This window comes from Rhipicephalus microplus, chromosome 8 (genome assembly GCF_043290135.1).
Source record: "Rhipicephalus microplus isolate Deutch F79 chromosome 8, USDA_Rmic, whole genome shotgun sequence".
Lineage (NCBI taxonomy): Eukaryota > Metazoa > Arthropoda > Arachnida > Ixodida > Ixodidae > Rhipicephalus > Rhipicephalus microplus.
The window spans coordinates 8,477,038-8,493,595 of record NC_134707.1 but is presented as its reverse complement, the minus strand read 5'-3'; the positions used below and the strand labels follow the sequence as shown (position 1 = coordinate 8,493,595).

General features: G+C 45.2%; 1 protein-coding gene across 4 annotated transcripts in view; it reads right to left on the bottom strand.

The window, feature by feature from the left end:
• The window catches only part of ArfGAP3 (ADP-ribosylation factor GTPase activating protein 3), a 34,658-nt gene that overhangs the window by 17,669 nt on the left and 431 nt on the right, over positions 1 to 16,558 (bottom strand). For all 4 annotated transcript variants that reach the window (XM_037416177.2, XM_075870926.1, XM_037416180.2 and 1 more), the window contains exons 2-6: positions 13,691 to 13,882; positions 11,795 to 11,926; positions 9,404 to 9,682; positions 8,204 to 8,389; positions 4,366 to 4,679 (exon numbers count right to left, since the gene is read on the bottom strand). In XM_037416177.2, the coding sequence (XP_037272074.2) occupies positions 4,366 to 4,679; positions 8,204 to 8,389; positions 9,404 to 9,682; positions 11,795 to 11,926; positions 13,691 to 13,882 (1,103 nt within the window). The remainder of the gene's footprint in view (positions 1 to 4,365; positions 4,680 to 8,203; positions 8,390 to 9,403; positions 9,683 to 11,794; positions 11,927 to 13,690; positions 13,883 to 16,558) is intronic.

The following is a 16,558-nucleotide window of genomic DNA, read 5'->3' as shown; positions in this document are numbered from 1 at the left end:
GGACTGCGCGGTTTCTCTATTCATTCGCCTCGTCCCCTAGTTGGTCAGAGGCCAAGAGAAATTGAGGACTACCTCGCGCAGCAACGCCTGCCTTTCTCACGGCGTCAATCGCGGTCTCCATCTCCACGACGACCCGCAGCTATTGGACCACGTCTCAGTACGATGGCACGGGGACGTTCCCCAAGCCCTCGTCGGGAAAACTGAAGGCAGCGACCTTCGGGGGCGAGGTCGCTGGGACTAAAAGTGCGGAAGACCTCCTATCGACGCTTCCACAAAACGCTGCAGACATTGAATTGACGTCTGAGTGCAGTGCGAGAGAAATGCCGGATTGTGCGTCTGAACCCAGTGGCCGAGTCTCACTCGACATTCCCGTGCTGATAGACGGTCTTCAGGTTAGCGCATTGGTGGACACAGGTGCAGATTATTCTATTATGAGCGGAAAATTGGCAACCAGTCTTAAGAAAGTGATGACACCTTGGAATGGGACGCGTATTCGCACTGCTGGAGGCCACGTTATTACTCCATTGGGTCGCTGTACCGCAAGAGTGGAAATACGCGAGTCAACGTTTGTGGTAACCTGCCTCGTACTACGCGACTGTTCTCGTCAGCTCATCCTTGGAATGGACTTCCTTCGAGAGAATGGCGCGATCATAAATCTCCGCGAGCGAATGGTGACTTTCTCGACGCAACTTGCAACCGATCGAGGCGCTGATAGCTGTCGTAGACCTGCGCTGCGTGTTGCCGACGAAAGCGTGACGTTGCCTCCCCGAGCGACTGCTTTCGTAGAAGTCACCTGTGAAGACCTCCAAGACGGTGACGTGGTCGCCGAGAGCAACGTATCCCTTTTACTGCTTCAAGGTGTGTGTGCAGTGCGAAGCATTCTGCGTGTGCGTGACGGACGGTCGCAGATACTCGTCACAAATTTTAACTTCGAGCACCGACATCTTTTCCGCGGCACCACCGTGGCCTTCGGAGACCGTGTAGCGGATGTCACCGAGTGCTTCGCATCCGAGGAAATGGTTGATGGAGATAAGTTTCTGGACCACATCGACGTCAGTTCGAAGCTTTCGGACGAGAAGAAGGCCGCACTGCATACCCTGCTGAAGGAATTTAAATCTTGCTTCGCCTCTTCATCTAGAGTCGGTCAAACACCCCTCATAAAGCACCGAATTATTACCGACGATGATGTTCGCCCAATCCGCCAGCAACCTTACCGTGTTTCGGCTAAAGAACGCGAGACTATACAGACGCAGGTAAAGGAGATGCTTGACGACGGGGTGATACAACCGTCGAGCAGCCCGTGGTCCTCGCCAGTCGTTCTAGTAAAGAAGAAAGACGGAACGCTGCGATTCTGTGTTGACTACAGGAAACTCAATAGCGTCACAAAAAAAGACGTCTACCCGCTCCCACGGGTTGATGATTCTCTCGACAGGCTACGACACGCGAAGTATTTTTCATCGATAGATTTGAAGAGCGGCTATTGGCAGATAGAGGTCGATGAGCGAGACAGAGAGAAGACAGCGTTTGTAACTCCCGATGGGCTTTATGAATTCAGAGTTCTTCCTTTCGGCCTCTGTTCGGCTCCCGCAACATTCCAGCGAATGATGGATACCGTTCTCGCTGGCTTGAAGTGGCAAAGCTGCCTTGTATACCTTGATGATGTGGTCATCTTTGCCGAGAGTTTCGAAGAACATCTGAAGCGTCTAAGAATGGTTCTGGAAGCTATTCGTTCGGCCGAACTCACGCTAAAACCCCAGAAGTGCCATTTCGGCTACGATGAGCTGAAATTTTTGGGACATGTTGTGAGTGCGGATGGAGTGCGGCCTGACCCAGAAAAAACTGCAGCAGTCGCCACCTTTCCTGTGCCGTCAGACAAAAAAGCGGTGCGGCGTTTTCTCGGCTTGTGTGCTTATTATCGCCGATTCATTACCAACTTCTCGACGATAGCCGAACTGCTCACGCGACTCACCCGAGATGATGTACCGTTTGCCTGGACTACAGAGCAAGAAGCAGCTTTCACAGAGTTACGGCAGCGAATGCAAGAGGCACCTGTTCTTGCGCATTTTGATGAGGACGCTGATACCGAAGTTCACACGGATGCAAGCAACGTCGGACTTGGCGCTGTCCTTGTACAACGGCACAACGGCGTAGAACATATCATAGCTTACGCCAGTCGTACTCTCTCTCGAGCCGAGGCCAACTACTCCACTTCAGAGAAGGAATGCCTCGCAGTCGTGTGGGCAACGGCAAAGTTTCGACCTTACCTCTACGGCCGTTCCTTCAAGGTGGTGACCGATCACCATTCGCTGTGTTGGCTGGCCAATCTCCGTGATCCGTCTGGTCGTCTCGCTCGGTGGAGTTTACGCTTACAAGAGTTCGACATCATGATTGTGTATAGGTCTGGGCGCAAGCACGAAGATGCCGACGCACTTTCTCGAGCACCCGTGGGACATCCTGATATGGACTCGGAATATGCTGATGGTTATCTCGGAGCCCTCAGTGATTCTGACTTTATGTCTAGACAGAGAGCCGATCAGGAATTGCGCCCTATTATTGATTCCTTAGAAGGCCGAAATTCTCACACTCCTCGGCGCATCGCTCGCGAATTGTCATCCTTTTGTCTAAGGAGGGGCATTCTTTACAAGAAAAATGCTCGAGGTAGCAACAAAGCCTTCCTCCTCGTTGTACCAGCCGACATGCGGGATGACATCCTACTCGCGTGCCACGACGAGCCCACGTCGGGACACTTGGGCTACTCGCGGACTCTCGCCAGAGTGCGCCAGCAGTACTATTGGCCACGACTTTCGACCAGTGTACACCGCTACGTGCAAGGCTGCCGCGAGTGCCAGCGTCGCAAGACGCCACCCGTGAAACCTGCGGGCCTTCTCCACCCTATTACACCACCACGGACACCTTTCGACCTCGTGGGAATGGACCTTCTAGGACCCTTCCCTTTGTCGGCCACTGGTAACAAATGGATTATAGTGGCAACCGATTACTTGACCCGGTATGCTGAGACAAAGGCATTACCCCGCGGCACGGCGTCTGAAGTGGCGAAGTTCTTCGTGCAGCACATCGTCCTCCGGCACGGCGCGCCGTCATGTGTGATTACGGATAGAGGAACATCATTCACGGCACAAATGCTAGAGGACATTTTCAGACTGAGCTGCACGAGTCACCGAAAAACAACGGCTTACCACCCACAAAGTAATGGACTGACGGAAAGGCTCAACAAGACCATAGCGGACATGCTGTCAATGTACGTGGACGTGCAGCACAAAACCTGGGACGATATCCTCCCATACGTCACGTTCGCATACAATACGGCAATGCAGGAAACAACCCGATTTTCACCTTTCCACCTTGTTTATGGACGCAACGTACAAACGATGCTTGACGCTATGCTGCCGTACGATAATAGCGATGCTCTTTCTCCAGAAGCCGAGCAATACACGCAGTACGCCGAAGAGGCTCGTCAACTGGCTCGCGTGAACATCGGTCACCAACAAGACGCAGATGCACGACGTTACAACCTTCGCCGTCGAAACGTCGCATACCACCCGGGTGAACGAGTGTGGGTGTGGACTCCTGTCCGACGACCAGGCTTGTCTGAAAAGCTTCTGAGCCGTTATTTCGGACCATACAAGGTTATCCGACGTGTGAGTGACCTTACATACGAAGTACTTCCGGACGGCACAGTGTCGTCACGTCGACAACATCGGCCCGAAACTGTGCATGTCGTACGACTCAAGCCGTACTACACACAATAGTCTCTGTGCTTGCGAGTTACTTCGCAAACGTGACAGTGATCTCATGTGGTGTTTTTTTTTTCTTCTTGACTCTTCCACTGGTGCTGTTGTGTTCGCGCATGGTCCAAGTGCTTGTGCGCCCTCTTTGTTTTCCCTGGCACTCACTTTGTGATTCTCTGCGTCAACGCGTGTTCTAATTATGGGTTTTTTTTTTTTTTTTTTTTCTTCTTCTTTTATTTAGAAGCATCGAGTCCATGCTTTTTAAAAGGGGGGACTAATGCCGCATGAATTCGCGTGGTTTTCGTGTGGAAGAGGACGAAGAAGTTGGGACTGGGCCGCTTTTGTTTTTCCTAGCTTGACGAGCAGTTCTGCGGAAGGTTTCCTTGAGTAAGACAAGATTGGTGACAAGATTGGTGACAATATTCTCAATGTAAATTGACCTCGTTTAGAAATTGTTCGATATACGGGATAATTCGATATAAATGGGTGCGATATAGTCGGGCTCAACCGTAACAAACTTATTTTCATGTAAGATGCAACTTTGTTACAATGAGGTTTGAAAGTATTTTCGCAAACACGATTCTGAACCGTTTGTGGCCCTTTCCTTAACGCCCACCTTTCATCTCTGTCTTGAGAAGTGGTGACGTTCTCCCAAGAGGAAAACGACGAGGTCGGCTGCGAGGGTGGCCCATCGTAGTACAGGCTGTCGCCCGCGCTGCTGCCGTAGCCGCCGCCTCGCGAGCCACCAGAAGAAAAGAAGCCGGCGCCGCCGAGGAAGTCGTGGCTCGGCCGGTCTCCGCCAGCGGTCTGGGGAGTCTCCTGTGTGATGGTGCGCATGTCTGCCAGAGCCGAGTGGGAAACTGCGGTGCGGCCGCCACCGCCTAGACCCATGCCTAGTCGCTCCATCTGCTGTGCCTTGCGAGGGTCAACCTAATCGAAAGAGATCGTCACAGCTATAATTGTTTCGTCACTGCTACAATCGACATGCCCCTTCTGTCATTCAAGCACTGCAAGAGTAAGATGACCAATGTCTCCAACTGTACCTGTAACTTGAGATAGCCGACTTCATCATGTGCCCACCGATTCCTTCATTTTAGATGCATAACACGTGAAAAAAAAAAAAAAAAACAGGACTGGGCAGTATCAAAGATACTCGTATCTGAGATACTATCTTCGAAAATGTTTGAGTATCTTGTATCTGTATCACGATTTGTCTCGCAAAATGACCATTGCATAGGTGTCTCCTACTACATTATGGGGGTCTATAACAACAAATTTGCAAATGCATCGAAGTATTTTAATAAGTACAACCGACAAGTATTGAATCGGATACAATTTTTGCAGTAGTATCTTGTATCTGTATCTCTAATACTTCTTGTCTGATTGTTTTGATTATCACGACACAATTTCATAGTATCTTTGCCCAGCCCTCTGCAAAAATGACCAAAAATTAATCGTAATAATCTACCTAAAATTGAAAAAAAAAAAAAAACGCTTAAGAGCTTATTTCTGATATACGTGCTTTGCCGGAGAAAGTCCGACTACATCAGCAAGCAAGAGATTGCAAGAGACATGCCCCAAGAGAATCACTAGGTTGGCCGTGCTATGCAATTCGTCAGGTTTCGCAGTAGCAGAGCTGCACTGGGCACAGGGCTTATATCTACAAGACCTACACAATTACATGTTTGTTTTTCTCATTTCTGCCTTAGCTAGAGTACACACTACTCATGTTTAATATCAACGATTTCCTCTTCTCTCATATTTCTGCTGAGCCTGTCACATCATTTTAATATATTCAATATATTTTTCCTTTACTTCATTATAACATACTATTGCATTAACTACCAGCACACTCGATGTAAATGAAATAAGCGAGGGATTGTTAAACTCAACGATACACTCAACGATCAGCCACCACACTTATGACGCAGTCCTTCATTTCCTGCACCACAACTCGACTCTTTTCGTCTCTCACTCTGTCTCTCTCTCCGTGTATTCTCAGATGCACATGTAGGCCCCCTCGATGTTCACTTAACACTCGCACAGTCACCCAGTCTCGTTCCTCTACCTTCAAACACACACAGCTTCTGAAACCCACACCCGATGCACGTGCACTTTCACTCCATTTTTTTTATTTATTATTTATTGATATTTCAGTCTCAAGCAGAGACTATAGCAGGTGTGATACATTGATACATGATATTAAGAAAAGGCACAATAGTTTTCAAAGAAAATACATGAAGTGATAAATATAATGCATACAGATAAAACAATAAGGCTAAGAAAATAAACAAGCACACAACGGAATTTAACAGCAAATATTAACTGTAAAATGCAAGAGTACGAGAACAAGCTGAATAAACAAAAAAATTATAATTCAAGAAAAAATTTATCAAATAGAACAAGATTATGCAATAAATTGGAACGAATAATAAAAAACAAGTATATTCAACAGTGCTAACGAGGAACTAAAAACATTTTTCAAACAAAGAAAGTGAGGCTTGTGTTACAATATTGTCAGGGAGGTTATTCCAATCAACAATAGTTTTAGGGGAAAAAAGAGTACTTAAGGCAATTATTTTGTATACGTAAAGGGGTTATCGTGAAATAAAGTCTTTGCCTGGTTTCGTAACCATGAGAATAATTGATAATGGGAAAAGAGTCTACCGTATTTACTCGATTCTACCGCGCCCTCGATTGTAACGCGCACCCGATTTCCAACGCGAAAAAAAAAAAAAACGTAAGACATCGATTGCAACCCGCACCCATTTTTCTCGCTGGCCCGCACGATCACACCACTCGAAAAAACGACTCCTTTAGGGAGCGTCTTCCATTTAAATATGAGGTACGGGCGAAGCTTGTGCCCATCTGACGTGTAACAGAGCATTGCCGTCACTGTAGTTTTACCGTAGACCGATGTCAGCACGCGAACTTGCTTCGCCCCCTTCTTCTCGACGGTTGTGGTGCCAGGCATGTCGAAATAAAGAGGCGTCTGATCGGCATTCCCGATTTGCCCAAGCAGGTAGCCGTTGTTGCGCTGCAAGTTTAGGACGAACCTCGGAAAACTGTGAAGCTTTTCATCGTACTCCTCAGCAAAACTTTTCGCATATGCCCGTTCACCTTCGGAGGGAAAAGCCTTTCCTATTAGCCTGCACCTGCTCGCTTTAAACTGGCTCCGCATTAGACCTTTTTCTAAGGCTAACTGCATAGCCCGCACTTGGAGCAGTTCTGTCGTCACGGGCCGCTGTGCCGCTCGCTGCTCAATCTCATGCTCGCCGAGCAGCTCTTCAATTTGCGGAAACCGACCTTGCTGTGGTCCACTGAAGCCTTTGCGTGAAGCTTTGCTGTCGACAATCTTCTGCTTTTGTTTCCGCCGGTCTCGCACGCACGTTTCGGGAACTCCGAATGACCGCGATGCAGCCCGATTGCCGTCCGTTTCTGCACACGTGATGACTTTTCTTTTAAAAGCGGCATCGTGGAGTCGGCCCTTCCACGCCGACGATGCTAATGCACTACTAGATGACGAACTCCTCAGCACACGTACGAAGTGCCGCACAGGGGAAACACATAGACAGAAATGGCCGACGCGCCATGCCGACGCACGTAGGGGGCGGCCATTTTGGATTTGCCGATGGCAATAGATTGACCGTAATTTTTTTGTTCGTACTCGATTCTAACGCGCATGCGATTTATGAACTCGCTTAACCAGAAAAAAGGTGCGCGTTAGATTCGAGTAATTACGGTATGTCATTTGGTAAAATAATTTCAGCTGGAAAATTCTACCCTATTGCTAACTAAGGGCAACCCAGATCATTTGATGTGTTCTGTAATTGATGAACGACCATATGAGTTATGTATGTAATAAACAACTTTTTTTGTATTTTTTCGAGTTCACTGATATTTGTTTTGGTGTATGGGTCCTAAATTGGCACGGCATATTTGAGCATAGAAGATATAATGCACTGGTATGCAAGGAAACGAACGGAAGGAGTTGATGATTTTAAGGATTATCTTAAAAAGAATAATTTATGCGATGCCTTATTCGTAACAACATCTATATGTTTCGACCATGATCAATAATATGTGAACCAAAGACCCAGGTATTTATACTCATCGACCTCTGAGAAGGTGTTTTCATTTGCCCCGTAATGAAAAAAAAAAGGTGGTTTCTTTTTGTGGGTTATTCGCATAAAGACTGTCTCGTCGTAATTCATAGCCATCTGCCACTGATCACACCATGATACGATTATTTGGAAGTTTTCATTTAAACTAAACTAATCTAACCTATCACAGTATGAAACAGAAATAAAATTGGGCAGATACACTAAGCATTATTTTCTTAGTACACTTCAAATAGCGAGTTCTCCAAATGGTAGGTTCCTTCCAAAATTATAAATGTCACATTACATCCCAAAGTAAACATGGTATTGAGACACTCGTAGACAACTAATTACCTGCTTGTTGCGCATGTCCTTGTCCATGTCTTTGTAAGCCAACCGCATCGAGGCAAGCTGCCTTGCCGCCTCTTCTGCATCCACAGCCGAAGCCGCCTGACTGGCACTAGCTTGGCTCGCACTCGCCGCACGAATCTCATCTGCCTTCTGTGCTTCGCGTTCAATGTCCTGGAAGTTGGCACTGACCTGCAGTGTGCGTGGAAGAAATGAATCTTGTCTCATTGGTGTAAACAGACTTTTCCAACTAGAGCTGCATGCTAATAACCATAACACATTTTGTACAGTCGATCGCCCATTCGAACCCCGACGCTGACTCTAGAAATTTTCAACCGCAAAAATGACCATTCAAAGTCTACAGTAACCGGAGCTTTCCCACCACCCGTAATAACCATTCTGCATCTACGACGACCACAACTTTCCCACCCCCTGAAATGACCATTCGATATCTACAAAGACCAGAACTTTCCCACCACCCAAAATGACCACTGTGCATCTACAGTGACCAGATGTTTCTGACCACCAAAATGACTATTCGACAGCTACAGTAACCAGAACTCTCCCGCCCCCCCAAAATGACCACTCTGCATTTACAGTGACCGAACTTTCCCACCAGCCAAAATGACTACCTTGTATCTAGAGTGGCGAGAAATTTTTGACCACCAAAATGACTGTTCGACAACTACAGTAACCGTAACTTTACATAAACCAAAATGACCAACCCACACCTACAGAGGTCAGAACTTTCCTACCACCCAAAATGACCACTCTGCATTCACAGTGACTAGAAGTTTTTTACCATTAATATGACCATTCAGCAAAGACAGTAACCAGAGCTTTCCCACCAGCAAAAATTACCGTTCGACACGTGCAGTAACCAACTCGACTATCCTATCCATATTGGTTATGACATTGCCTTCCTTGTTCCTTAATGCATACCAAACTATCCAACCTCTCAAACCAAGATAACAATTCGACATCTACACTGACCAGAAACTTTCAAGCCTGAAAATTACTATTCGGCGTTCACAGCAACCAGAAATTCTGGGCCACAAAATGACCACTCTACCTATAGCGACAAAAATGCTGCACCGTCAATATGCAAAATGGTCACAAAATTTGTAGATTGAGTCATACAACATCTACAATCTATTGAATCGATGGGTGCCGTGAAATGTGAATGTATGGAGCGAGACCAGATACCTTCTGCGCTCCGAGGCCCTTTCCTGGCTTCCGCTGGGCCTTTCGAGTTGAAGACGACGATGGTGCCGACGAGGAGCCAGCAAGAGCAGTTCCAGCCAAGGAGGCCGTCACCTGGATTGGCTCGGTCGGAGGTGGCTTGAACAGGGCACCCGGCTCGCACATCTGCTGCTCGGCACTGCTCGCCCGGGCAGCTAGGGCTTCTTCGTGCTCTCGGAAAAAGTCGTGCTCCTCCTTGGAGTCCGGACTTTCTGGTGCGTGCTCATGATGATCCATCAGAGGCTGCAACGAGCAGGTTTGCCCATTCGTTCAACAACCACCAAAATTTGACCAACTCCGAACAGTGTGACACTCCCTACGATTTCAGACACACAAAGCAAACAGATAATGAAGCCAAAGAAAGTACAGTTAAGCATGCTTAACCCATTGCGGCACAGCATCCTCATTTGGAGACACGACTTACTTTTGCAATTTTTGTGCACTAGTACAGAGCTCACGGCGATTAAAATATTCTTGTTGACTGAACTCACTGGGTCACTCTTGGTTGAACTAACTTGCTACACACAATCACTTTTGCTGAAGGCAATACCATGTTTAACGAGACTGTACCATGTTGGATGTAGGGCATTGCAGCAAGAATATCAAAACACATTTCTTTACCCTTATTTTTACCTTCTTGTGGACACTCACTGCCCCCAGGTAACTACTGAATATAGCTTGAGTGTGGCTCATTGAATTCAGTTTATGAAAAAGTATTGCATAACTGACCACTAAATTACATAATTATTTACACTATAGTCACGATTGCTATGAAATACACTATCATTTTGTGTAACACTCTCACTTGCTTTAAATTTTGTCTACAAAACCTTGGCATCAAATTATTCAAATTTTGAGCATGACAGTCGATCCTAATGCATGTCGCAAAGTGTATTAGCAAAGGGGCAAAAAGTGTGGCCCCTTCAACACTTTAGCTGAGGTTGGAGTCGTAATATTGCTAGTCACACTCAAGACAGGTCACCATAGACTTCACAAGAACAGCACAGTCATGCTACTGTCGTTTGCAATTGAGAACTTGTTATGTTAAAAATCATTGTAAGTGAGCTAAACTGCACACAAAATGTTATTTGCAGGTTTTAATTCAAGCGTGACAGCCATGAAATAGAGCGTAGGCATGGAAACAAATGTGCCTTCAAAAAGCATGTGAGGGCTTATTCGTCAGATGCCTGCCTTTAAAGCTGACGTACTAGCACACGGCACTGAAGAGCAAAAACAATGCTGCCCAACACTCCAGGGATTGCACATACACAAATAACCAGGAGGGTGCGCAGTAGAGCTATCACACGTAATGCAGAGGCTGTGGGTTTCGTTCCCCACCTACAGCGTATCGGATTTTTTTTAAGACGATACTTTCTTCAGGATCTTTGACGCAAAAATTTTGGTCTGTGTCTCTGTCTGTATATTTGTCTGTTTGTCCACTCTTACCAGTACCGGGTACTTTAAACAACACCAGTCGATATGCCAAACAGCCGACCTTATCAACACCAGTCGATATGCCAAACAGCCGACCTTATCCGCAGCGCCCAGCAATGTTGATTCAAGATTCAGCATTCATACTTGTGTGATTGTCAATTAAAAGCAAATTATTGCACATATCTGAGGCACCCTAACACGTATATATTCTGTATGTGCGTCTTTTACTAGAAAAGGCATACATAAGTAATTCTAAGGACCATAGCCTTTATCACGCTGCGCTTATCATGCAACGCTTGCACGAAAAGGCGAGTGTTTCCAACGCTTTGCTAAGATGACATGGTGGTGGCACCTACCCGTCGCCTTGCGTTCTACACCTTATCACCTCTGAGACGGCTCAGAGCAGCGGGTTTCGTTTTCCAAGAAAACTGCCAGATAGCGCTCATGTCTCACGTGAGACGTGACTTTATGCGCTCGTTCGCCTCCGCTGCACGCTCGAGGCACTCTAACAGAGCGCCTCCAGAATACCATTCACCGATTTTCTTGATCAGAACGTCAAAAAAATGTTTCGTTCACTCTCTCCACACACCAAGACTATCGTCTTTCAGCGACATTTGCAGATAACATGCAGATATGGGGCAATTTTTTTCCCCTCGCTCAATCTCCACTCGTCTTCATTATAATCAACACTTCCTAAATTTAAATAGATGAGTAAGTTCCTCTATGCTTTTTTTATTTTCAGCATCTGTTGGCTGACCTTTTTCAGTACAGCAGATTTACAATTTGCCAGTCAAACCTACTAGTACTGCTGTTTAGTGGCCCTTATTAGGTTAGGATAGGTTAGCATGGCATGATTAGGTTAGTATAGTATGGTTATGTTAGGTCAGGTTAGGTAGCACCACATAAAACAGCAATACATACATTGGTGCCATAAACGCGCATTGCCGTGGCAGACTGCTGGTGTATCTTTTCCCGATACAGCTGCGCAGCTCGGCTGTTGTACTTCTGTTGTGCATCTGTGCTTGTACAGCTATGCTGCTGGAAAAACGACACCTGCGAACACAAATGGAACAGTCAGCACACATCGACAATGGAGTCCGTTATGAATATTTTTGTAACTACACAACTACATAGGTGCAAATTACATTTATGACCAGTACCCATTATTGCATCTTTAAACTATGATGCGATTTGAAAGGGCCCTGCAACACTTTTTCGAAAGCATGGTCAGAAAATGCTACCGACTTGCAGCAGAGGCTCCCGAAAATGCGCAAGGCAAATGTTATAGCGCAGCATGTCACCTGGAATTCACAAAAAATTATTGAAATTAGCTAAAAATTGCTATCTCTTCTCTTGACAGACGATGGAAGAAGCTCAGAAATCTGTCGTCACAGCAGTTGTACCAGCCATTGGCCGATTTTAACATGGCACACTCTGTCGTTACAGAGATCCCCGCTGGAGGCCACGACTTGTCCATGCTTGTGCGCCCAATCACACTGAAAAGCTGAGTATTCGAAGGAGAAAAAATAAAAAAAGTGCTTAAGGTCACGAGGCGCGTGCGACGTTTTTCTCTCCAGGTGCCATCCCTCCCTGTTTAGCTTCCAGCACTTTCGTCGGGACGAGAGAAGAGAGAATGCGATTGCAGCATGCGATGATAAATCTTTTCGATGATAAATCAACTTCACTCGTATTGAACAGATGCTAAAAATTTTTGTGGCAGTGAATTTGTGAGGCAATAAGCTCCTTTAGAGAATCTATACCACGGCTACTTGAAAAAGTGTTTCAAGGCCCCTTTAGTATAAATTATAAAGTATTTTAAACTGTACGAGCAGTATGCCACTTCTGACGCCAGGTCATGAGCTTGAAGAGCACAAAAGGAATTGACTCCACACTGCTTGATGGTAACAAAACGCATTTATTTCAAAAGTGCCGAGTATACCTGTCCTCTCAACGTAGTCCAATATGTGGCCTAAACTGGCACTCTGGGCTCTAAGTCATCAACATTATAGGGCTTTCTACAATATTTACTAGAGGGAACTGTAGCACTGTAATCGCAGAGCTGCGATGAGAATGATAGGTAGTACATGGATTCGCCAAGCCTTTGTGCTTGCAGTTTTTGACGCTTTTCTGGCTTTGTCTATTGAGCTTCGGCTATTGTTTTGGATATAATAATGGTTTAATGTGAATCTAATTGGTCAGCCTAAATGTGTCAAGGTGGAGAAGTCAGACTTGTGAACTTTGCTAACGTTCGTTGCATAAAGTGGCTGCAGGGTGCAAACAGCAGAAAGAACAAAGCTTAGGCGAATCTATGTACCACCTGCCATTCCTGTGCTGCTGAAGGGCAGTGCATTACAAGTCCCATAGGCAATAATGCCAAATTTCTCCCTAGTGGATTATTATGAAACTACGATCTATACTATGCAGCATGTATAGGCAGCACCAGTGTTGAAGGAAACAACTGCAGGCATGGCATGTTTAGATTTCATTCACTTGCAAAATCACAGTGACTTAGATTTGCGTAAGACTACCAATGATTGACAGTTTTTACTCCTTTTGTTATAACAGTGCTGTTCTTTCCTAATCCATTTGCTGTTGGAGGGCCTTAAATATGAAAATTGTAGTGTTCCCTTTAGCAGTGAACCATACTGTACATGTGACAGCACATTAGGTGCCATGCTACAGTAGGGACCCTTTACTGTGAACTTAAAACCTAGCTCCAATGACAGCACAGTTGATGCAGCCACAAAACATCGTTCAACGCAAGCTATATGCAGTGCTTCCACGTAGACGAGGGTGTAACGTAAGGGAGCAACTGACCGCACTGGCATTGCCGCCCACTTGCATGGCACGAAGTTGCATCCAGGTCCAGTTGGTGTCCAGCTGGGTGGACCGCACGAAGGACAAGTGCACGCCCAGGGACCGGTGGACTGCTGAGCAGTCCATGCAGATGAACACGCCATACGTGACACTCGCCCACGTCGGGTTTTTGGCTCCACAATCAAAGCACACCTGCACAGGCCGAGGAAGTCTCCAGATGTGACCCAATTATCCAGATACGTTTGCTATCTCTGGTGGAGGCTTGGGCTAACTAATTCACGACTACAAAAGCGGGGCAATAGTGCAAAATTCGGAGATTTGTGAGACGATCAAGGAATGACAGCAACGCTAACTAACAGATCCTTTTATTCGGAAGCTGTCTTAGTCGACCCTGGTCTGTGGCCGCTGGTATCGTCGATGTCATTGTAGTCATAGTAGTAGAAGTAGTAGTATTAATAGCAGCAGTACTTATAGTAGTGGTAGTAGTAGTAGTAATAGTAGTAGTCATACTAGTAGTAGTAGTGCCAGCACATTTGAAAGATGGCCACGTGACCACACCATTCTTTTGAAAAAAAGATACTTCACTAAAACCCCTCTGACATAGTTACCTTCCAGCTCAATTTTTTTTAGCAGAATCGCATGTGGACAAATTTAGGGCTGGGACATTCCACTTGGAATGACTCATCTTTGTTTTTATTGTTACTATTTTTGTTACCCTCGCTCGCTGAAGCATTACAAAGGGGAGCAAGCTGCACATATAAAAATTAAAAACAAAGAAATAAAATGTGTCCTATTACACGAGAAACAAAACTAAATGAATTAAAATGTCTCCTCGATAAAGCACAAGAAAACTGAAACGCTTTTAGTAAGTTTTCTTTTCTCCTCTTTCTCTCTCTCCCACTTTTTCTGCCTTTTTTACCTCTTAATTTCCATTTAATTTCATTTTTCTTTCTTTTTTTTCGATCTCACGCTTGCTTCCTCTCTTTAAATTTTTATATGTGGTGTTGCCTGCGTTATGCCAAGCAACGACAACAGCATACAATCTCAGCAAATGACGGCATACGACATTCCAATCCCTTCAAGTGCTCCACACTTGAAAGAATTGAAATTTCGGCAGCCATGTGTGACAAGACTACACAGCACACATAGAGGGATGACACGCATACTCTTCAGAGCCGTCGTCCCGCTTTTTTACTTTTTTTTTACTTTTCATGCGACAGTTTTGCAAATGTGAACCCCCGTTGTTCTATTGTGTTTATCCAAGACTCCATTTAAACTCATGCGATGTTGCGCATACAAAACGGCTCTTTTCTGTGCAACTTATATTGATGTGTAACAGCACTGCAGACAAAAGCAAATTTTTCCCTAAATATAATTTACTGATGTTCATCAATGAATCTAGGACTCAATAAATTTAATTATGTTTCAATATTATCGATGGTTGCCATAAAGTGTTGTAACGACTGCACAGCTCAGTGCTTCTATCAATTACACCGCAGAATAAAAGTGCAAGATTTGTGAGGTTAATCAAGCATACATATGTTATCTGTAACATATATGAGTGAATTCATATTAACCCCTTGCTTCTGGTATAAAATGTACCGTTTATTCTCTATGTTCCAATTTAATCTGCTGTGAGAATTACATTTAACCATAGTACATAATTTTTGAGAAAAAATGAAGTTATGACCATGGGTATGACTGTAATAACCCCTGCTTTAAGCAAAAGGGGTATTACGGCATATTTTTTTTTTTTTTTTAGCACATTAAGATGTTGCCACTTTCAAGTGATACTGACAGTCCTGTAACAGCTAGGATGGTTCAATTTTCTCAGACTCATCATTAATTTTAACCAAGAAACAATGAGCCCAAACTAAGGCAAGTATAGCCGTTCCATGCAACGTCTCCAATGAGATCAAATCATTCCCTACTGTAGTGTAAACGATGTGCGCAAAATTTTAGCACCAAAGAAGACAGCAACAATTTCAACAACTATTCGTGCATGAAAGAATAACCATATGCCTCGTTGACTTTCTCATAAATGTGAAATCTTTCACTGCTTTCTACCTCAGAGACACATGTAAAGGTTTAAAACAAAAGGTATTAAGAGCAGTTGCAGCCAGTATTTTCCCTTCCGTTCGCCCACTAATGGTGAAAACGATTAAACTCTGGCAGGATTTACGGTGTGTTATACACGACAGCTCTGTGGTGTGTGCGTTCTGTTCTGCATAGGTAGATCAGCTGTCCTGTACAACGTGGCACAGCTCAATCGTACTAACGTTTTACCACTACATTTCCCTTCATTAGCGCAGTACTTCTCCAAGAATGCATTTTAGTTTCGTTTGCGATTCCGTCTATTTTTTTTTGTAAAGTTGTGTTCACTAATGAGTGCAAGGTATGATGAATAAATGAATTGATAAGCTCCTAATCATTGCTGACACACTAAAACACGATTATCTTTTCACACTTAATCAACCGAGACGACTGCTTTGCCCGACTGACGTTTAAACGACCGCTGGTGCGGATTTAGAAAATGCCAGCCAATAAGACGATGCTAATTAACTGCAAACTGCGAAAAAAGAAATATTGCCAATGTCGCACACTCGGTAGCAGCATTTATTTAGGTTTGGGTGTGCGCGAGTTTCGCTGGCGAACAGAAAGCAGGACCGCCCAAGGTTACGCCCGCATTCTGACACAGAAAACAAAACAAAAAAAAAAGAACCAGGCCACACAGTTGTATCGGCAAGGCGCCCTTCGGATACCGTAGAAGTGCCACTGCACGCAAGTAACGGGAAAGCTGAGGCGCCGCGCAAGATGACACATTTCAGTCTCATAAAACCGGATGAGCATATGGTAACGGGGCGACTT